This window comes from Brassica rapa, chromosome A03 (assembly GCF_000309985.2).
Source record: "Brassica rapa cultivar Chiifu-401-42 chromosome A03, CAAS_Brap_v3.01, whole genome shotgun sequence".
NCBI lineage: Eukaryota > Viridiplantae > Streptophyta > Magnoliopsida > Brassicales > Brassicaceae > Brassica > Brassica rapa.
Window position 1 is genome coordinate 31,754,424 of NC_024797.2, and position 21,733 is coordinate 31,776,156.

General features: G+C 38.6%; 6 protein-coding genes across 9 annotated transcripts; 3 read left to right on the forward strand and 3 right to left on the reverse strand.

Moving 5' to 3' along the window:
- LOC103862443 (protein FD) lies at positions 1 to 2,272 on the forward strand. The gene is made up of 3 exons (XM_009140145.3): positions 1 to 1,582; positions 1,701 to 1,778; positions 1,895 to 2,272. The coding sequence occupies exons 1-3, from the start codon at positions 938 to 940 to the stop codon at positions 1,964 to 1,966; spliced, it is 795 nt and encodes a 264-aa protein (XP_009138393.1). The 5' UTR covers positions 1 to 937; the 3' UTR covers positions 1,967 to 2,272.
- A 749-nt stretch (positions 2,273 to 3,021) lies between these two features.
- LOC103862444 (UPF0434 protein BRADO0313) lies at positions 3,022 to 4,112 on the reverse strand. The gene is made up of 3 exons (XM_009140146.3): positions 3,907 to 4,112; positions 3,751 to 3,805; positions 3,022 to 3,295 (listed from the first exon to the last, which is right to left on the reverse strand). The coding sequence occupies exons 1-3, from the start codon at positions 4,005 to 4,007 to the stop codon at positions 3,215 to 3,217; spliced, it is 237 nt and encodes a 78-aa protein (XP_009138394.1). The 5' UTR covers positions 4,008 to 4,112; the 3' UTR covers positions 3,022 to 3,214.
- A 327-nt stretch (positions 4,113 to 4,439) lies between these two features.
- Positions 4,440 to 7,912, reverse strand: LOC103862445 (protein MID1-COMPLEMENTING ACTIVITY 1). Of its 3 annotated transcripts, XM_033286696.1 has the most exons (10): positions 7,735 to 7,904; positions 7,249 to 7,284; positions 7,145 to 7,205; positions 6,655 to 7,073; positions 5,611 to 6,014; positions 5,435 to 5,544; positions 5,243 to 5,314; positions 5,047 to 5,153; positions 4,839 to 4,932; positions 4,440 to 4,750 (listed from the first exon to the last, which is right to left on the reverse strand). In XM_033286696.1, the coding sequence occupies exons 4-10, from the start codon at positions 7,063 to 7,065 to the stop codon at positions 4,698 to 4,700; spliced, it is 1,251 nt and encodes a 416-aa protein (XP_033142587.1). In that variant the 5' UTR covers positions 7,066 to 7,073; positions 7,145 to 7,205; positions 7,249 to 7,284; positions 7,735 to 7,904; the 3' UTR covers positions 4,440 to 4,697. The 3 variants fall into 3 exon arrangements, with proteins under 3 accessions (XP_033142587.1, XP_009138395.2, XP_009138396.2); XM_009140147.3 differs by having other exon boundaries at positions 7,145 to 7,284; positions 7,735 to 7,912; XM_009140148.3 differs by lacking the exon at positions 7,735 to 7,904 and adding an exon at positions 7,366 to 7,685 and having other exon boundaries at positions 7,145 to 7,284.
- Positions 7,913 to 8,150: 238 nt separating this feature from the next.
- Positions 8,151 to 12,232, forward strand: LOC103862446 (F-box protein At4g35930). 2 transcript variants are annotated; one of them, XM_033286698.1, is made up of 6 exons: positions 8,151 to 10,584; positions 10,737 to 10,967; positions 11,061 to 11,207; positions 11,295 to 11,369; positions 11,435 to 11,544; positions 11,636 to 12,232. In XM_033286698.1, the coding sequence occupies exons 2-6, from the start codon at positions 10,749 to 10,751 to the stop codon at positions 11,907 to 11,909; spliced, it is 825 nt and encodes a 274-aa protein (XP_033142589.1). In that variant the 5' UTR covers positions 8,151 to 10,584; positions 10,737 to 10,748; the 3' UTR covers positions 11,910 to 12,232. The 2 variants fall into 2 exon arrangements, with proteins under 2 accessions (XP_033142589.1, XP_033142588.1); XM_033286697.1 differs by having other exon boundaries at positions 10,737 to 11,207.
- Positions 12,233 to 12,482: 250 nt separating this feature from the next.
- Positions 12,483 to 14,404, forward strand: LOC103862448 (glutamic acid-rich protein). The gene is made up of 3 exons (XM_009140152.3): positions 12,483 to 12,898; positions 13,159 to 13,618; positions 13,726 to 14,404. Exons 1-3 carry the CDS (start codon positions 12,818 to 12,820, stop codon positions 14,265 to 14,267), a joined length of 1,083 nt encoding a protein of 360 aa, XP_009138400.2. The 5' UTR covers positions 12,483 to 12,817; the 3' UTR covers positions 14,268 to 14,404.
- A 114-nt stretch (positions 14,405 to 14,518) lies between these two features.
- LOC103862447 (rac-like GTP-binding protein ARAC1) lies at positions 14,519 to 16,284 on the reverse strand. Its single transcript, XM_009140151.3, has 6 exons — positions 15,693 to 16,284; positions 15,442 to 15,529; positions 15,169 to 15,342; positions 15,013 to 15,077; positions 14,865 to 14,930; positions 14,519 to 14,783 (listed from the first exon to the last, which is right to left on the reverse strand). Exons 1-6 carry the CDS (start codon positions 15,789 to 15,791, stop codon positions 14,682 to 14,684), a joined length of 594 nt encoding a protein of 197 aa, XP_009138399.1. The 5' UTR covers positions 15,792 to 16,284; the 3' UTR covers positions 14,519 to 14,681.
- Between the last annotated feature and the right edge of the window lie 5,449 nt (positions 16,285 to 21,733).

Genomic DNA, 21,733 nt, shown 5'->3' on the forward strand with positions numbered 1-21,733 from the left:
AAAATGGAGGTTAGTTTTGTGTTTGACTTTAAGTTGTAGGTCAATTTTGCAAAAATCCCTTTTTTTTATTTAATAACTTCAGTAGACAGCTTCTAATACTCTTTGCACATTCTTAACTCATAAAAAGTAGGTTAAATATATGTGTACGGAAATGAATACTTAATTTTGTTGAATAGAATCTCAAGAGAAAAAGAAAGGAAAAACTGGTATTGTATTGTACTATCAACCTGTAGCAAAGAAGAAAAAAAATGAAAAGTGTGACTAGATATGCACTTGGAGCATGAACAAATAGATATGGAAGGACAAAAATATATTCGAATATCTAGATATCTGGAGGTACTCATATAACAAAGCCAAACACTAATAATAATGGTATTTGAATATTTATTATAAATTTTAACAATATATACACATATCATATCATAACAGAAAGACAATGTTCTCATGGTTCTTAGTAAACTTTAAAATGCAAGCAATTAGAAACAAAATAAAGGACGATTTATTTAACCAGAGCAAGAAATAAAGTCACACATTGAAAGCTGAAAGTGATCCAAAAGGATGTGATCTTAAAAAAAGTGAGATTAAAACAAAGTTTAATTATTTGCCTGCCTTTTTCAAGCATCTCTTCCCCCATACACACTTTTACATTTGAGGATAATGACAATAGTTCACTTACATTATTTTGAAATTATCAACAAATTTATCATTATAATACTTTGGAATTGAAGACATCAAAATTTTTTTTTTTAAAAGACATCACAACTTTAATTACATTGTTATGGAAACTTTCTTCGTTGTTTGGAATAGTCAAGAGGCTCTCTGAACTCTACACACTACTCTCCTCTCCTCTCTGCTCTACTTTCTCTCTCTTTCTGCGTGTAGGATACAACGAAAGCCTAAAGCTGTGTGTGCTTGGACCTTTTGGTTCTCTTCTCCAATGTTGTTTTCAGCAAATCATCAGAGAAACAATAGAGTCTCTGCTACAAGCAAGAACAAGACTCTCAACAACGTTTCTTCCATTTCATCCTCATCATCTCCTTCACATCCACAAGACTCTCAATCCCAGAAGAAATCTCTAGTCACCATGGAAGATGTTTGGAAAGATATCAACCTTGGTTCCATCCAAAGCCAACATCCACAAGGCAACCATGAGCCTAGGTTTGGGAGCCACAACCACCAGAACCAAAACCCTAACTCCATCTTCCAAGATTTTCTCAACAGGCCTTTGAACCAGGAACCAACAATACCCACCGGCCTCACCATGAGTTCTTCCTCAAATGGAGATACCACCACTGTCACTGCTCTCTTGAGCAGCCCCCCTTTGGCACCTCCTGCAACTGTTCTGAGCTTGAATTCTGGAGCTGGCTTTGAGTTTCTTGATAACCAAGATCCTCTTGTTACCCCTAAGTATAATCTGCATAGCCACAATCACCTCAACACCTCTTTTGAGGCTCTGGTTACACCGACTTGTTTTGGAAAGAAAAGAGGCCAAGAGTCCAATGGAGAAGGTTCAGGGAACAGAAGAAATAAGCGTATGATCAAGAACAGAGAATCTGCAGCTCGTTCCAGAGCTAGAAAACAGGAACGTGCCTGTCCTCCTCTCCCAACTTTCTACTCAATAAAAGAAATGTGGTTTTGTCAACAAAATGTTTTTGATTTTAAAAAGGTTTCTGTTCTGTTTGTTTGATTATAATTTGCAGGCTTATACAAACGAGTTAGAGCTTAAAGTTGCTCACCTAAAGGCAGAAAATGCAAGACTCATGAGACAACAAGATCAGGTAAACAAGCTGCAAAGAGAATAAAACATCCTCTACATTACCTACACCTTTTTGACCAATGACATTTTGAGTCTCAAGATTCTCATACTTTAAGTTCTTTGTGTATGTGTATGCAGTTAAGAATGGAGGCAGAAAATCAGCAACCTAAAAAGAACACACTTCAAAGGGCTTCCACAGCACCATTTTGAGAGAGCCTTTCATGAGAAGTGGAAAAAATGGAAAAGTTTGTTCCTATTTTATTAGCTATAATTATAACTAAGCTAAATTTGTAGAACCTCAAAAGATCTTGCAGAGGAAAGAAGTTGTAAGAAAAGAAAAACTTATGAAGAGAAAAGGATCTTTCCATTTCCTGAGGCACAGGAACACCTGTGGTGGGTCTCTCTCCTCTTGTTCTTGTCATTTTCTTGTTCACTTCTACTTCTGTACTAACTTCTACTTGTATTAGTGTTACTTTCCTTGTCGAATACTAATTTAAAATTGTACCAGTTATGTTTTACTACTGTTAAACCCACTTGGTTCTCAAAAGAAGCAAAGGCTTCTTCAAGTGACCAATAGACAAAAACAATGCTCCACTTAAAAGAAAAAAGTGAGAAGGGGACATATCACTAAGCATTTACACAAATGTCTATTCCTTTGGCTGGCTACCATACAAGCCAACAACTTGCACTATGAAAATGAAACCTCCAAGCCAATGGGAATTTAGCCGGACCACTTTTATCTGGTTGGTCAAGACAGAACACGATATAGTTGGTTATGTCTTGGTCAGCCCCACCCCCACACGTTTTACCTATTCATTGTACTCTAGGTTTTGCTATACTAGTCATCATCAAACCCCTATGTGTGTTTGTATGTATTTGGTTAATCAGGAGAATAGTTCTATCCACTTTTTCTACGCTAGTCGTCATCAAACACTATGTGTGTTTGTGTATTTAGTTTATCCAGAGAATAGTTGTATCCTCTTTTGCTGCACTGGTCATCATCAAATACTATGTGTGTTTGTGTGCATTTGGTTTATCCTCTTTTGGTCCAACATCAAAATAACTTGACAATGATAAGTCTAGTTGATGATGTCCAGGAAGAATATTCTTCTTAATCTACTTTTGGTTGTTGATATTTTGCTGATGTATTCTTTTAAGCAACCAAAAGTGGACATCAAGAGCTAATATGTATGGTGTGGCATTAAGATAGAAAAGAATAGTTATCAAAAGTGGGACTATGATTAGAAGAATCTATTCTCACAGTATATGGTAATATACTTATAGCCCCTCTAATAGGCATCCAATACTTTTAAATCATGTCTTATTAGATGATTAACTTTAAATCATGAGTCAATAGTTTCTCACTAAAACTTTAAACTTTAAAACTGCTACTCAGAGCTTGTACATAGGAAAGAAGGAACCATTAAGAAGCCTCTGGCTGCAGATACGGTGCAACAATCAAGAAGCTTTGGATGCATCAGCATCCTCGTCAAGTATTTTGCCATCCTTTGGAACCAAGCATGGAATCCCATCTTTTATCTGGGGTTAGTAAGAGAAGCAAAATCAAGTGTTAAATACAGAACCGTGAAGAAAAGTGGAAGCTTATGATTAAGAAGCAAAACCAAGACTTTAAAATCTCATCAAGAATATGATTAAGAATAGAAGGGCCGACCAATCACACTAAATAGCATATGATTATTCTATCAGTAAAATACCAAATCAACATCAAGAACAGCAGGCAAGCCAAGAATCCAGCTCAATACGAAATCTCAATAATCGTTATGATAATTGTTCAAATTCATCAAAGTTGGGATCCAAACATTTTCACTCAATAGGACATACGGTTCTTAAAGCATGTATGATAGTGATTGCAAAAAGTTAACAGCTTGGGTAGAGTTAATTAGAGACATCATAACATCTAACTTCTTCAACGGAGCTAAAAACACGACACAAACACCTTTCTTCCAATAGAGTTGTGAAAACATGAAGCTTACAGGAAATGAGACACCGATCGTGTCGCTGACCAGAGACTTCGTCTTCTCGCAGAACCTTTAACCAAAAAAAAATAATCGAGAAAACTACTTTTAATCCGATCGAATCTGGCTACAAAATGAATGAAACAAACAAAATTTAAAGAAGAGAAACTGAACCTCAAGGGTTGCTTGGAGAGAGGGCACACGAGAATCTCCGACAGAGTCTTGTCGATTGCATTTCCAGCCTCTTTAAGCATCACTCTGCTTATTCTCACCATGTTCGAGCAGCTTCAATCTTTAGCTCTCTCTCTCTCTCTCACGACCGGTGTAAAACGCTAAACGCAAAACGCCGTTTTGACTCCCTAATAAAAAGTTGAGTTTATTACAACCATGCCGCGAAATATTTTATGTTTTGTAATATGGTCCTTTAATGTTTATTTATTTACAGTTTTAGAAGAAATTGTTCAGATATTAGATTATAAGCCTTCTATTTCCGAGAGTTTTTCAGTGATGCCCCCTTCAATTTGTTAGGATTCGTCCGACAGTGGTAGCCATGTGCATGTGGGAAGCAAGCATCTCTTTATAAAAAAAAAAAAAAGGATCCGACAAGAATCATGTCATATCAGTTTTGTCCATGTTTCAAGGCTTTTAGCTGTGGTGATAACTCAAATGCATTCTTCATATAATGTTATTATCCACAGCAAATCGAATATGCAACATGTTTTCCACAGCTGATATTACTATCATGACCCAAAAGCATAATATGTAGACGTGTACAAGGTGAATCAAGCAAGAGAAGCTAGTTAGTTAGTCTGTAGTCTATGATACAATACACACAACACAAATACTGAAAACTTCGATGCCAAACCAATAATTTACACACAACAACGATCTAGTACGAAAGAAGAATCTCGTGTGTCATATTCAGAGAGAGAGATAAGAAACGTCGTATATGATTGAATATGAATTCAATGTTCCATGAACTGCGAAGGAGGCGGACTTACTTTCGTCTTCTCCGTACCTGCGAGGATATTAAGTAAGAGCCCATCTTTGTTCATGCTTCAAGACTAAAACCAAGTATTTGTAAGATTTATATATAGTTTTCATACCATAAGCCCCACGAATCTCAACTTCTCGCAGTTCTTGGACAAGAGCACAGCAACAACACATCAAATGAGATAGAAAATCGTCAATGTACCCTCCCTGCCAAATCATATAACATTTAAGTACGCACCCCAACACTGAATGTGTGACACAAACGTGGACTTGAGGCTCTTGGGATGAAGTGTTTCAATTTCAAACCATTCCATATCATACCGTTATGTTGAGTGTTTTCCGGAGTTTCCTCCTAACGCAGCAAGTGTAGCAGCAACACGAAAGTATCAAAGAATACGCCATTAGCTCATTACATGCTTCAGCTGAAGCTGCAAGTGCGTAAACACACACAAACAGTCAACTTATTAGTTTTCGCTTCTCACATAACAAAGTTGACTATATTCAATAGATCCCTTACACATGTGCCTGTTAGTTGCTGCAGTGGCAATCTTCGCCAAAGTACCACACGGGAAAAAGAATGTTTTCAAGCCTACCATTTCCACATAACAAGAACATATGGAATGCATGTAAAACGCTGCTACTCTTCGTATATAACAGAGAAGACAAAGTGGGAAACACACTGGAAACAACAAAAGAGGGAAGGACTCACAAAGAGAAGGCTCCGAGCAACAAGCTAGTAAGTCGGTATGCCACTCTTCATGGTGCTGTGATTCTCTTCGTGAAAGCATATCATGACTCGATGTAACAGAAGAAGTGGACCTGCACGAAACGGTTATGTAACTGAAATTGCACTTAAAGAAAAAGCATGAAGCTTTAGATTCTTACCTTGAAGCTGCACGACTACTGCTTTTCTTGGGATGATCTTCCTCCTCATACGAATATTCAACCGTATGATCAGTTTTTCTCGAAGCTTTCTTGGACAGTTCCTTCTCAGAGCCGCCATCAACCTCACCGACAGTTTGAGTAACACCAATTAAACGCTGAATAACTTCACACTGAGCAACATCATAATGCTCCTGCGAACGCTGAAGCTCGATCTGCAGTTTCTCGTTTTCCGTTTTGAGAGCATCACAGAACCGCAAGTTAGGGTATGAGCAAGAGAGAGTCTTCTTCAGGACAGAAGCTGCTTCTCTGGTGGATTCTTGTTTCAGAATAACATCTTGCACATGTCTATCCTCTTCAGCAAAAGTATACTCGAACTGATCACGGTCAATATACTCTAACCTCTCCTGCACAAACAAAAACCATTACCCCCATCAACAAGATTATGCATGGGCACTTTTATCCTGAACCGAAGAAGCAAACCAAACCGAACCAAAAAACTAGATTTCAGTGTAGATCCTATCAATTATCAGACTAGATCTTATATCTCTAGAATCAAAAAACCAAAACCAAGCCGAGAACCACCGAATGGATACCTTAATATAGTTTATATACTTATAAATATTTTCTATATTTAGCTTTATAATAAGCAAATAATTTAAAAATATATATTTATAAAATACCAAAGAAAACGAATTATCTGAATTTTTTTATCCGAAATATTTAAGATTATCCGAATTATCCAAAATTTTATCTGAAAACGCTAAAACTTTTGATATTTAATCCGAAAGTCCAAATTTTCTAACTTTTAACCAGAATCAACCGAAAACCAGAATCCATTAAGATTGAAAATTATCTCGGATATTAGCTGGTTCCCAACTTTGTTACCCGAACCAAAACCCCAAATCTAATTTTTTTAAAATACCCAAACGGATCCTAAATATGTAGAACCAAATAACCAGAAGAATCAAACCAAAACCGAACTAATAACCAAATGCTACAAGATTGGCTCTTTAGGAATGTAAAACACAGCAAAGCAAAACTCACCCTAACGCGAGCGTTATCAACCAAAGTGATGAGAGGAATGATCTTAAGAAACCGATCAATCTCATCCTGAGCTTTCCGGAACTGATACACAATGTTCCACCCCATAGCCAACAAGTAGAGATAGCTCCTGTCGCGACAGCTGTTAACCAGAACGTAAGACCTCCTCAGAGCATCCTCGAGGCCTTCGAGAGGCTCGCGAGTCTCCGGATACTTCTTCATCTCGGAGAGCTTGAGCTGCTCGAGCAAGTTGCCGATGAGCTTGAGGTGCTGAGCGAACTGGCGGCAGTTCTTCTTGTGCATCCACGCGGTGTTGGCGGCTTTGACGATGAGGCCGATGAGCTTGACGGCGTCGAGGCCTGTGAGCTGCGCTACTGATGCGATCTCCCCGAGTCCGTCCCATGAATGAGACATTCTGTTGCCTAGTCGTGTAACACATTCATCTCTCTTTAGTAACAAGTTAAAGATCCATAAGCTAATCGAGAGATTTTACCTTGATGTTACCGGAATTAGAGGATCCGATCGAAGTTCTCCGGCGCCGACATTGGTTGTTGCGATCGATTCCGACGCTGAATCAGGGAGAATCGGAGTGAAGAAAGGCTTGAGTGAGTAAACAGGGAGCAGCTTCTTTGACTGCGGCAATAAAAGGAAAAATAAAAAGTTTATAAAAGATTCGAATCAAAGAGATTCTTGAGGTTGTTAGAGCTTTTCTACGTCAAAGATCTTCAACGGCAAAAAGAAAAAGGTCCTGAAGACTGTTTCCTCTTTGAAAACTTCAAGCTGACGAAAGAGAAAGAGAGAAAAAAAAAGGGAAAGGTAATGAACAGTGTAACCGATTCGCCGGCGATTAAGCTCCTCCGCCGAGAGTCGAGTCAATTGGAAAATAATACACTAATAGTTTAAGTTAAAGAGAGAGGAGACAGTATTGGAATGCTCAGTTAATGCATTGAAGAAGGCAACATATATACTTCCCATAACACAGAAATTAGTAAAATGTAAAATATTTAGAATATATTGATTTAAAAGGAAGAAGAAATGTTGCAGGAGAATTGAGTTTCTCTGGGAAAATGCGAATCAAATCACCTGGGTGGAGGAGATATGTTTTCGTCGTCTTCGAAACTAGAGCTGAGAGAAGATTCTCTGCGTCAATAAGAGACTATGCGGATGCAGAGACGAGTCATACGGAGAGAAGACGGTTTGTTTTTGTCGATTTTGAGCTTTCCCACACCTTCTTCACTTGCCACTCGTCGGAGCTGTGAACCCCATTTTACCAATATGACCTGCCTAACTCCATTTATTTACCAATCTGCCCCCCGGTGACTTTTCTTTTTCACTAACCATAAAGTTAATTATACCTCTGCTTTAGTGCAATTCCAAATCAAGTCTTAACTTACATTTTCAACTATAAGTTTATAACTATGAAGATAATATAAGCAAATTTGTTCCAAAAAAATACATAACAGGCACAGTAGCATATGTTTTTTTTATTTGAAAACACGCAATAGTATATGTTTAAAAGAGTTAAAATAGTGGGGCAAAAAAGGGATAAAAACACGAGACATTATCGTATAACTTGATTTGTCTTTGAATTACAGTCATTGTTGTAATGATGAAGGTTAAGGTAGGAAAGGCAATCAAGCCATCACACATTCCCCTTTTAAGTCCCTTTTCTGTTGAAATTGATTTGTCTTTGAAATGCAGTTACGGTAATCATATGCCTTGTTTATTCTATATACATTTAATTATCTTCCTCTATAATAATCTTGCTTCACGTGGATTGCCTATGATTGTTTCTAGGCAGCTGGCGAAACGGACGGTAAACTAATGTTTGCCTATCCTTTAGCAAAAAAAATACGTATATATATTTTTTATGTAAGAAGTACAATAAGTTATCAAATATTTTGGCACGCATACTATATGCATGTATGGAAAGATTGGACATTGGTGTTGGTGGTGGTCCTGGTGAGCACTGCTACAACCTTTTTTGATAGTCTCTATAGAAAATCTTAAATGTAAAACATTGTTTCCTCAAAAGTATATCACTAGTTTCAGCAAAGAAATTGTCGGTTCGGTAAATATGTTGATATTACAGATGCTCCATGACAATGACCGAAGTACTGAATAATAAATCTTGTACATGTTCATGTTGCGGAATTATTTTTGAACAAAAGTCTCAACAAAACCAGTACAAACTGATTAGTATTAGTATGTCATAAACATAAACTCATAGTGTAAAAGTAAGAAACGAGTACTTATTTTTTATGGGAGGTGAAGAAGATTGAGAGACTGTTGTTTTTTTGGTGGATTGTCTAACATGAAATTTATTAGTTGACAACAATCGTGCACCGTACTTTATACTACTAAACTAAATGTTTCGAAATGTCCTCATCCGTAACAATTAATGGGACAGCTAAATTTTCCATACACATCATAAAGTTATATTACTTATACTTAACAAATGTATTTTATATTCTTATACAGTAATTTAAACTAGTTTTGAGGTTTAATTAGTGTAAATCTTCATCGAATGTCTAACACTTTGTCGGAACCGAGCTTATAAAAAATGATTAAAGTACCCCTCGGAATCTGCATTCCCTCTGACCTAACTATATAAAATTGTTAAACTATAAGCTTCAGCACACTATTGTTTACGTCGAACAAACATCAACGTAGTAATAATTAAGTCGAATCTCTAACAAGTATAAAAATAATGTGCTAATCAGCTAGCCCCTAACACAGTAGCTTTGGCAGTCCGTGAACCAATAGTTGATAACTTGCAAGTAATCATATGAACCAGAATATCCCGTGATATTTTTCAATCTATATCAATAAGTATAATCTTAAACTATAGTATTTTCTGCATATTAGCATGCTAGCTAACAGCTAATGAGTTTCAGGTTTATGGTTTATAATCTACATTATGTTTTGACTGGTACAAGTGGACTGTTTGAACATAAAGTCATCGATATACAAATGGGCTGAGTTATTTGTTAATAAGCCCAAAGTGTTAATATCGCAATTCAGTCATTGGCCCAAAATCAAAACAGATTTTTCCTATTATCGTCGTCGTCTATCAGAGCGAGACAAAAGATGCCAAACCGAGGTACCCCCGCACTTGTATTAAACAACGAGATAACAGAAAATTAAAAGCAACACGTGAAAAATATACTATTAAATTTCAGTTACAACTTTCGTGATTTCGTTTCTAGGTATACTTCCAATCTTTTTTCGAACTTATTCAATCAGTTGAAACGTTTATACAAGGAAAAAGATTTCAATACGTAGAAAAGGATAAAAATACTCACGAGAGGAGCCAGACTCGTAATTGATAACGCGTGATTGAGGATTAATACATGTCCTTTTATAACATTGAATTTAATCATGCTAATTACCCCCTTACGTAGGACCCGCACTTCGAGCTCATATCACAAAAGTCCTTAACTACCCTTCATCCCAAAAGCATTAAAACAAGAACCACAAGGATACATCCGTCATATCACAAAGATATTATTAAAGAGCAAAGCAAAAAAATAAAAAAAGCAGTCGTACAAAATTATTAAAATTTGTAGCGCAATCTACGCTTCAAAATTGATAGAGAACAACTAGTGGGTAAGGAAAGTGGGTCCCACGTCTCCGATAATCAAGGGATTAGCCAGTCGTAACGCACCACGTATCGAGATTACTTGGGTACTTGTATAGTGCTTAAGAAATGGTTTTGGCGGGCTTAATTAAAAAAATTCAAAAATCAGAGGCCGAAATTAAAAACCCTAGCCCCTCTTTCTCTCTATCTATCTATCTTTCACTCAACTCAAATCTCTTCCCTCGCCACTTCTCCCTCCATTTTCGCTCTCTAGGTTTCGAGCTTCCTCTCTCTCTCGAATCCGAAATATCTATTCCCGAAGTAGAAGAAGAAGGTCTCTCTGTTAATCTGAGGTTAGTTCCTTCTCCGTCTCTTCTCTTATCCCCTTTTTTCGATTTCTAGGGTTCGAATCCCTTCTCTCTCGATTTGATTCGATTTGACATCGTAGTTTAATGTAATTGATTCGATTTGATGGTTTGTATTGATATGTGGTTTGATTTTGTAGCTGTGACTGCACATGGGGAAGGTATCACCGAAGGATTCGGATTCGAAGATCTCAACGAGGAAGAAGAAGCTGAAGAGTTCGAATAACAAGTACTTAAAGCCTGGGGCTCTTGTTCAGCTTTGTTACAGCAAAGCTTCCGCTACTGCTAAGTCTAATAATGATTTGGGGAAGAAACGTGTACCTGTGTTTGATTCTAAGCCTGCTAGGAGCAATGTGATTGCTGTGGAAGATGTTAGTTCTCCCAGAAGCCCTCTTTTATCGTCCCCTGTTAACGTTGTTAAGAGGAGCAGTCTGGTGAGGCCGATGAAGTTTGATGATTTGCAGGTGGAGAGTAGTAAGAAGAGTCCTTTAATGTTATCTCCTGTGGGTATTGTTATGCAAAACTCGCTGTTGAGGACTCCGAAGACGCCGCCACAAGCTGAGCCTTGTGACTCTGAGTCTCAGTTTGAGTCTCTTCCCATGGATTTACTGGTAACTTCTCTCGTGTTTTACTCATGTGAAATGTATGAAAGACTCTGCCTTGGTGCTTATTTTGCAACTTGTTATATCTCTTTCCAGGTTAAGATTGTGTGTCATCTCCACCATGACCAGCTGAAGGCAGTGTTCCATGTTTCTCAGAGAATAAGGGCAGCTGTAAGTGTTCTCTGACTTGGTTTTTAGTTTTGCATCCATGTTTTAATCTTTCTTTTTGGAATCAGGCTGTGATTGCAAGACAGTATCATTTCAATTACACAACGCCAGACCGCTCAAGACAGGAGATGCTGAGTGTTCTGACCCCAATGCCAATAAATCGTTGGCCTTTTGTTAGGTACATGTTTTGCTTTTCAAGTTTACGAAAAAAGCATCAAACAACTTGTTTGGTTCTTAACTAGACCTTCGTCATGACTCTAATGAAACAGCAAGGGTGATGAAAACTATAGGATCATGGGAAGCCCACACACCCCAAAGGCACCGCGACATGCTCCTCGGCCACCTTGCCGAACTAAACTAGCGGAGATGAAGCAAATCACAGCTGTTCTTTTCCAAGACCAGACAGCTTTCCCTTCGAGGTGCAGCGTTCCTTCGGTTCTCCAGAGGCCGACTTTGTTCAAGCCACTGGCTCCAAAGCACCCTCGCGTGCTCTTCTACGAAGATGAGTTATGTCAAGCTGTTGCTCAAAACAACCTTCAGTGATTATGCTTGCTACAGTCAAGACGCTTTTCTTTCGCTTGTTCATATTAAGTTTGCCTTCATCATGGTTCATGATCACCTCCATCATGATTATCATCATCAGCATCGTCTCCAGTTATAGACTATATAGTATAAGTAGCATGCAAGTTTTGTAGCAGTGCTAGTTCAGGGTATTAGGTTTACATGGTAATCTCTTAGTATTATCATTTCAAGGTTTTCGAGTTTTAAGTCATCTGAGTTTGTCATAATAAGCAAGTGTTTTCTGAACTGGTCAGTTGAGTCTTGTGTATATTTTTCTGCATTTATTTGGATTGTTTTTATTTTTCTTCTTTTATTACCTTTACTTGCTTTCTTCTTAAATTTGCTCTGAAGATTTTGGTGAATTGAATCATACCAAAAATGAAGACCAGTAACCTCGAGTTTGTGAGTAAAATTAATATACGACTGATGCAAACAATCAAGATATAGGCCAATTTGTTTACAAAAGATAATCCTACTGATTTAGTCTTATTGGGCCTTAAACCATTTGCAAACAGCCTATAGCGTGTATTAACTTAACTAATACGGCGACGTTTCGAAGCAAATAAATCATACGGCGCCGTTACTATCCTTGTTGCCAAACAAGGCCATTGTTTTCCGTGTAGGGTCCACCAATTCCTTTTGTGGCTATAAATCAAGCTTCTATGTGTTGCGTAGAAACATTTTTTTTCCCCATCGGAGAGATTCGAGATCTCGCGGCTCCCGTCGTCTCTTCTCCGCTCAGCTATTACCTCCGAATCAATCGCTAATCTACTGTTAGGCTTCTTAGATTTGATTTTTTTGGCGCGTAATCATAGGCCTTCGTGATCGATCTAGGGTTTCCGCGAGATCTGAGATTTCATCTTCTTCGTCGTCCTCCCTAAATCGTAAGAATGTCTCGGTGTTTCCCGTTCCCGCCACCTGGATATGTAGTGAACGGAATCCGCGATGAGGCTATGATCGAATCGATCAAGGTTTGTTTGAGCATTGATATGGTTTTTGGTTTTTGGGGGATTTTCGAATGCTCAGACCTGATTCATTCTAGGGATTGAAAGATGATGGTGATATAGAGTGTGTGTGATGTTTCTATTGAAAACGATTATGATACAAAATTGTACTATTATAATATAACACCGAATACAAATGTTGATATCAATAAGAAAATACGATTCTAAGTTTGTATAGTTCATTGAGTCTCATTGAATGTGGCAAGTTCTTGTTTTTGTTGATTCAGGGGGGAGAGGAGAAATGTGATAAAGAAGTAAGGAGGAAGGAGAGAAAAAGAGATAAGAAGGAGAAGAAGGATAAGAAAGGAGATAAGGAGAAGAAGGATAAGGAAAAGAAAGATAAGAAGGATAAAAAGAGGAAGGAGAGGGAAGGTGAAAGCGAAAAACACTCTCATAAGAGACGTCGTAAAGAAGAAGTTGTTGCCAAAGATGTTCAGAACATCCAGAAAGTTGATGTTTTTGGCAAACTAAAAGAAAGTGAAATAAACTGTTTGGAGAAGAGCAGCCTTACTGTGGAACGTGAGCTGGTTCAGTCCACGTCTCAGAACTCTTGTGATAGCACTCTTAACAGCAATGAGAAGGACAAGAAGCAGCCTTTCAATGTTAGACATAACAGCAATGAGCTACCTAAGGAGGAGATGGACAAGCAGCCTCTCGATGGTAGTAGACATAACAACAACGACTCTGGTGAGTTTGTTTGTTTGTTTGTGTTTCTTCCTTTCCCTGGGAAGGATGTAGTATTCTTACCATTTCAGGACATTGATGACAATCTTTCTTCATATATGAATTTGAAGAAAGCATCATTCGGATTCGATTGCCTATACGAAGGCCGAAAGATCCTGAGGTGATGATGATGATGACCAACAAGGATCAACCTTGTCCTTCCCGGGATATAAAGTTAGATAGCCTTGTTACTAAAGAACAGCCGCAACAACGTCCTTGTTCCACTTCTGCACCAGAACAAGAGAAGAGAAAAAAACACACTTCCTCAAGGAAACACAAAGAGAAGAAAGTGCCGTCTTCTACTCAAGAAACTTATCAACCTTCAAGCCTATGCAGGTTGTGCCCTCCATCAGTGGCGGAGCAGTTCTTGAATGTAGTTGAGAATTGGGTCCCTAACACGATCGAGAGCAGAGTAGAGCTAACTAACTCTGAAGATGAAGACGAATCTTGGTGGTTGGTGAAGAAGCCAAGTAGCCACAAGATCGACACATGCAAACAGTTTAACAGAAACAATGAGACCAAGGAAGTAATAAGCAGTTCAATAGCATGGCCACGTGCTAGCCTTTTACCAGAAGCTGATGTCTGCGCCTTACCTTACACCGTCCCTTTCTGATAACATCGAAGACTCAAAACCTGGTCGAGATATCTATGTACCGGACGCGGACCAGACAATTTTTTGGTTTAGCCTTAAATGTTTGTTTGTATAAGTACACTGTTCGTTATTCTTAGTAAAATCAGTATTACGCCTTATATCTCTCTAGCTGGAAAATTTATCTTTTCATGACAAGTGAGATTACATAACAAACCAATTAGAATGGTAAAGAGAGAGAGAGAGAGAGAGAAAGGGAGAGTAATACTGCAATATCAGATATCTCAACTATCAGTTGAAACTTGAAACAGACAATTAAACCAATAAATAGGGTTTTAAAGAACTAAAGAGACAGCAACACAATGAAAAGAAGAGAAAAAAAAAAAAAAAAAAACCAAATACTGTCATCAAAGAGCTTCTTAGCCTCTCCATAAGCTATTACAAAATGGAGCAAGCCTTTTGTGCTTTGCTCTTCTTTTTCTTCTGCTTTGGAGGTTGAAGGACCACTCTGATCGCTGCATCAAAGACTCCCTTCACGTTCTGCAGTTTATATCACACATGGTTTTACATCAAAAAGATGGAAGCCAGTATTGAAAAAATGGTTCATTAAGATTTATATACCTCTTGTGATTTTGAAGAGCACTCGATGTAAGCAGGCGCTTCAATTAGCTTCTTGAGCTCCTCTCCCTTTTAATGCAGAGTGAGGCAAAATGATTTACTTGTTTTTTTTGGGAAAATGGCACTGAGGAGACATAACAAATATTTATACCTGAGCAGTGGTAATAGGGACAGCACCAGGATGGTCGATGAAAAACTGTTTGTCATCCCGGAGATCTGACAGAAAACAAGGTCAGGGCAAGAAGACCAAGTATCAAACCAAAGATTCAGATGCAACAAAGCAAGAGATGGAAGAAGAGTAAGATACCTAGTTTGGAACCAACAAGGACAATGGGGACACCAGGAGCATAGTGCTTCAACTCAGGGATCCACTTCTTGGAGACATTCTCATAACTAGCCTTACTAATCAGAGAGAAGGCTAGAATGAAAACATCTGCACCACGGTAACTCAATGGTCTTAATCTGTTGTAGTCCTCCTGCCCTGTAAATCATAGCATAAGACATAATATTTGATATAAATCCATAGCCCCAAGTCCAACTACAAAAAATCTGGATGATGAAATGTGTCCTCATCATTTACCTGCAGTATCCCACAAGCCTAGATTAACCGTGGCTCCATTAACAACCACATTGGCACTAAAGTTATCAAAAACAGTCGGAACATAGTCCTGTTCCCATGAAAAAAAGGAACACTTAGTGAATATACATTACAAAGGTCTAACGTTCATTCTATCAGACAACAAAAGAAACCAAACACAATCAATTCACATTAAATATATATTCGGACAGAGATGAAAAATGTGGCCAAGAATGTCGGATTCATGTCATTACCGTGGGAAAGGTGTTGCTGGTGTAAGAGATAAGCAAACATGTTTTGCCAACAGCTCCATCACCAACCGTGACGCATTTTATGAACCTTGATGCACTCATTGCCTAAACCACACGTGATGACCACACAATACACACACAGAGAAAGAAATAATCAACCTCAGATCTACGCCTGAGGAACACCACAATATGAAGCCAATTCCTCTGAACCGTCTACCATTTACATTCAGTTAACCATCTCCCGCACAAATAAAAACCTATGTAAATGTGGAAAGCCTAAAAGGAAATGTCAGAAAGAAAATAAAATGCGAGGGAGAAACACAAAAGACGTGATCAGAGGATGAGGAAGAACATGGTGAATGTGTTGTGATGATTTGTTAACACGATGAATTTGGATCAACAGAGAGAAAGAGAAAGAGACAAAGTAGAAAGTGATGTCCGCAAATAATTGCCATTGAAGCGTTCTCTAATGGGTATGTAATGGCATCATCTCTGCCACCAACCTCCCCTATTATTTTGCCTCCTTTTTCTAATATTTATTGTTTTTTTTTCTGTTTGATTGGTTTTAGTTTTAATATTATGGACATCTTCTAAAAATAACATGATTCATATTCAATGTGTCAACAAGACAAAACCATTTCTCTTATGGAACATTATTATGTTCGTTATGTACCTTGTTTAGTACTAAAATGTCTTAAAATATTAGACCATCGTGCACATAATATTTAAATTAATTTTATCTCCGACATTCATACGTCATGCACATACATAACAAATAGTCAAAATACAATAATTATAGAATCACAACTTCAAGGATCACAAGACCAAACTTCAAATAAGAATACTCTCTTATTAATGCTCAAGAAACTTCACAAAACTTAAGCTCTCAAATCACTCACAACACACACACAATGTCTTTCATCGACATTGATATATATATAAATCATAAAGTCCTAAACACACTTAACATAGGATAGTTAGATACTCCTAACTATAAAAGGACTTTCCTATTTCCAAAAACATGTAGCTTGATCCTTAAGCTACTCCAAGCTTATCAACATTCTCCCCCTTAAGCTTGATCTCATCATCACACACATTTCGAACTCCAATAAGATCTCTCATCTCTTTGAACTTGATCCTTCCAAGTGACTTAGTAAGTATGTCCGCCTTCTGTTCATTACCTGGAACATGTATAACTTCAACTTGCTCCTTTTCTACACATTCTCTTATGAAGTGAAACCTTCGATGAATGTGTTTACTTCGTCCATGAAACACAGGATTTCTTGAAAGCGCTATTGCAGATTTGTTGTCTACTTTAATGATCACACGTTTACTCTCTTCTCCAATAGCTTCTCCTAAGAGTTCTTGAAGCCAAATAGCCTGCTTTGCAGCCTCGGTAGCTGCCATAAACTCAGCTTCGCAGGATGACAATGTGACAATCTCTTGCTTTGTTGAACTCCAAGTGATAGGCGCCTGTCCAAGATAGAATATATGTCCCGAAGTACTTTTGCCATCATCTAAGTCCACATTGTGAGAACTATCACTGTATCCTATCAACTTCACAGTATTTCCCCGCGGGTAGAACAGGCCAAGAGAGCTCGTTCCTCGGAGGTACCTAAGAATCGCCTTTAGTGCTGCACTATGAGACTCTTTGGGAGCCTGCATATATCTGCTGAGAACTCCAACACTAAAGGATAAGTCAGGACGAGTGTGGAGTAAATATCGGAGACACCCAATACGTCGACGGTACTCTGTTTCATCAGTATTTCTTTCGTTTTCCCCCTTTGAGAATTGAGCGTTTAGCTCCATCGGCACATGAACCATGTTACATGACTCCATTCCAGCTTCTTTTAAGATTCTCCGAGCATATCTGTCTTGCTTGAGTATAATACCGCCGTCGAACTGCACAACTTCTATTCCCAAGTAGTAAGTTAGCTTACCAAGGTCACTCATTTCGAATTTTGTGGCCATCTCTTCTTTAAACTTAGAAATAGCGACAAGAGACGATCCTGTAACAAGTAGATCGTCCACGTATACTACTACAATGAGGAGATCCTGTTTTGATTCCTTGCGATAGAGGCTTGGCTCCTTTGAACATCTCTTAAAACCTAGTCCACGCAAGATGTGATTGAGCTTTATATTCCAGGCTCTAGGTGCTTGGCGTAAACCATAAAGAGCCTTTTTAAGCTTATACACCTTTTGTTCTTCTCCTGGAACAATAAACCCCTCTGGTTGCTTGACAAACACTTCTTCCTTTAGTTCTCCATGAAGGAATGCGGTTTTAACGTCGAGATGATGTACCTCCCAGCCATGAGATCCTGCCAATGCAATGATCAATCGAATGGTTTCTATACGAGCTACTGGGGCGAATACTTCATCGTAGTCTACTCCATGACGCTGGACGTACCCTTTTGCAACCAACCTCGCTTTATATTTACTAATAGTTCCATCAGCATTGCGTTTGATTTTAAAAACCCACTTTACACCTATAGGTTTCACGCCTGCAGGGAGTTCCACAAGATCCCATGTGTTGTTCTTTTCTATCGAAAGTATTTCATCCTTACAAGCTTCTATCCAGACCTCTAACTCCTTAGCTTCATTAAAATCCCAAGGTTCATCATTGATGACCATTAATAATCGCTCACCTTCCACTTCAGCGAGAAGAACATAATCATCGAGATAAGAGGGTTGAGTTCTTGCCCTCGTTGATCTTCTAGGTTGTGAATTGTCTTCTTCTTCCTCGACTTCATCGTTCAGCTCCTCATCTTCCTCAAGCACACTCTCATCCTCAGCAACTTCTATGTCTGGAGTCTCTTCCTCTAAATCATTCAAACGTTTTGTATTTATCTCAAGCTCTCCATGATCATTATCTTTCATGCGTTCTTCAGAGTTCCATATCCATTCTTTCTCCTCATCAAATATAACATCGCGGCTCACCATAATTTTTTTACTCTTTGGATCATAAAGGCGATATGCCTTTGATCCTGGCTCCACGCCAAGGTGAACCAGGGCAAGTGATCTGTCATCTAACTTCTTCCTTCCAACGGTTTTAGTTGCAGCGTAACAGACGCATCCGAACACTTTCAGGTGAGCAAGGTTTGGTTTTCTCTGTTTTAGTGCTTCATATGGTGTGCTTAGCTCCAATGATCTTGTCGCAACTCTGTTTATTAAATAGGTTGCATGCCTTATTGCTTCACCCCAAAGTTGATTTGGCATACTCATGTGTTTTAAGATGCTTCTTGTCATCTCTAGTAACGTCCGATTACGTCTTTCTACCACTCCGTTCTGTTGTGGCGTGTACGGCGCGGTAAGATGACGATTGATGCCGTTGTTGTTACAATATGTCTGGAACTCATGAGAAACAAATTCACCTCCTCTATCGGTTCGAAGTGTTCCAATCTTGGCTTGCGTTTCTTGCTCGGCAAGTTGCTTAAACCTTTTGAATTTTTCAAATGCTTCATCTTTTGTTTCCAACAATATGGTCCACATATATCGGGAGTGATCATCGATAAGTACAAATGCATATCTCTTGTGTGCTGGTGTCGCTGGAGTTATAGGACCGCAGAGATCAGCATGAATAAGCTCGAGTGGTTTGGATGCTCTGTACGTCGTCGCCTGAGGAAAGGACTTCCTGGTCTGTTTTCCTCGCAAGCATGAGTCACATGTCTCAATGATGTGACCAATATCCGGAACTCCGACAACAATGTCCTTGTTAACCATCAGCCTTATCGTATCTTTATTAATATAGCCCAACCGTGCGTGCCACATAGCAGAGTTTGTCGAGGCCTTTAGTTGTAAGCACTTCACCGTCTCAACATTGAGAGAGACCTTGTATAAACGGTTATTTGATCTTGTCGTCTTAACCATCAGCTGCCCTGTCCGATCTAGCATCGTTAATGTGTTTCCTTTCATGTTTACTTCACACCCTACTTCTGTGGCTTGACCTAAACTCACAATATTGCTCTTCAATGCTGGTATGTAATAGACATTGTTGAGAATCTTTTTGTTTCCTTCTTTAAATACAAATCGAACTGAGCCTTTTCCCACTATATCAACTCGTGAATCATCTCCAAACCTCACTTTCCCGGTGATGGTTTCATCAAGCTCATAGAAGAAGAGACGGTTACCACTCATGTGGTTGCTGGCACCATTGTCTAGATACCACACATCCTTCGTATCACCTGCGGTTTCAAAGGTGCTAGGGTTTACTTTTCTTTCGTTGAGAAAGACTACTTCGTTCATCATTAATGTATCTGCTTCTAGAGTGTCTTCATCCTTCTTTTCAATAGTCTCTTGAAACTTTAGTTTCAGGTCTGGGCAGTCTTGAACGTAATGTCCAAGCTTGTCACACCTAAAACATGTTATGTGCCAAGCATCTCCCCCTCTTCCTTGCCTATAAGCATCCCTTTGCTGCTGAAAAGACCCGTAGCGCCCGCGGCCTCTGCCTCTCCAGTTTTGCCGTCCACGTCCCCGACCTCGATTACTATAGTTGTTTCCATAGTTTTCTTGGTTCGAAGAGTCAGTATACATCAATTTGCCAGAGTCATCATGCGTATCTTCTTCTTCTTCAGTGATTCTTTCTTCATACGCTTTAAGTCGTCCAACGATATCCTCAAAACTTGTTACATTGAGGTCCAGAACTTGTTCAAGCGAAACAACTATATGAATATACTTCTTTCTTGGTAAGCTCTTCAAGAACTTCTTGACAAGTTTTGGCTCTTCAATTATCTCTCCCAAGGAAGCAGATTTTGAAGATATTTCGGATAGTTTGCCGACGAACGCATCAATACTATCTTCATCTTAATTCTGTCGAACTCCGCCATCAAGGTTTGTAGTCTAGCCTCACGCACTCTCTCGGCTCCAACATGACGTGTCTGTATGGCATCCCAAACTGATTTTGCTGTGTCCAAGTCTCCAACTTGTAAAGTTAACGCCTCGGGTATAGATTGAAACAAGAGAGCAATAGCCATATTGTTTTTGTCTTCTGCCTTGCTCCCGGGGTCGATTGCTTCCCAAACTTTGTTGACTTTAAGGGCTACCTTCATCCTCATTGCCCAAACTGTATAATTTGTAGAGTTCAGCATCGGAAACTTGATGGTGGTGGATCCACCATCTTTTTTATTCAACTCGATTTCGTCTTTCACTTCCGCCATTGATTTTATTTTCCTTTGGCTCTGATACCAACAGCTCTGATACCTGGCTCTGATACCAATTGTTGGGATTGTGAAATCCCGTGTCCAACTCTATCTTATCTTATTAGTACGATATTGTCCACTTTGGGCCTTAGGCAAGCCCGCATGGATTTACTTTTGGTTTCCTTCCCAAAAGGCCTCGTACTATTAGAGTTGGACATCTCTTTATATATCAGACACTCCTTGTCTAATTCTCCAATGTGAGACTTAGTTTGTTATATCACATTCTCCCCTTCAAACTAAGGATCACATTCATCTCGTGTCCTATAACTGACTTCCAGGATCTTCTGATTCGATATCTGCTACACACCTCTCATTCCTAACTCATAGGATACCCATTCATCACTCATTCATCATTCAAAGGGTATTTCGGTCTTTCTTGCAGATTTCTCGTCAACCTGGCTCTGATACCAAATATAGAATCACAACTTCAAGGATCACAAGACCAAACTTCAAATAAGAATACTCTCTTATTAATGCTCAAGAAACTTCACAAAACTTAAGCTCTCAAATCACTCACAACACACACACAATGTCTTTCATCGACATTGATATATATATAAATCATAAAGTCCTAAACACACTTAACATAGGATAGTTAGATACTCCTAACTATAAAAGGACTTTCCTATTTCCAAAAACATGTAGCTTGATCCTTAAGCTACTCCAAGCTTATCAACAATAATGTATATATATGTCAACAAACATGCAAAGATAACTAGTTGCATATATCAAAAAAAAATGTGAATATACCAAGATTAGCATAAGGGTTCTCCCAAAACATCCTTTGCTTTCTCCAGCTGACAAAACATACTTCTCCCCATAGACCCTTCTTCAATCTTTAATATATAG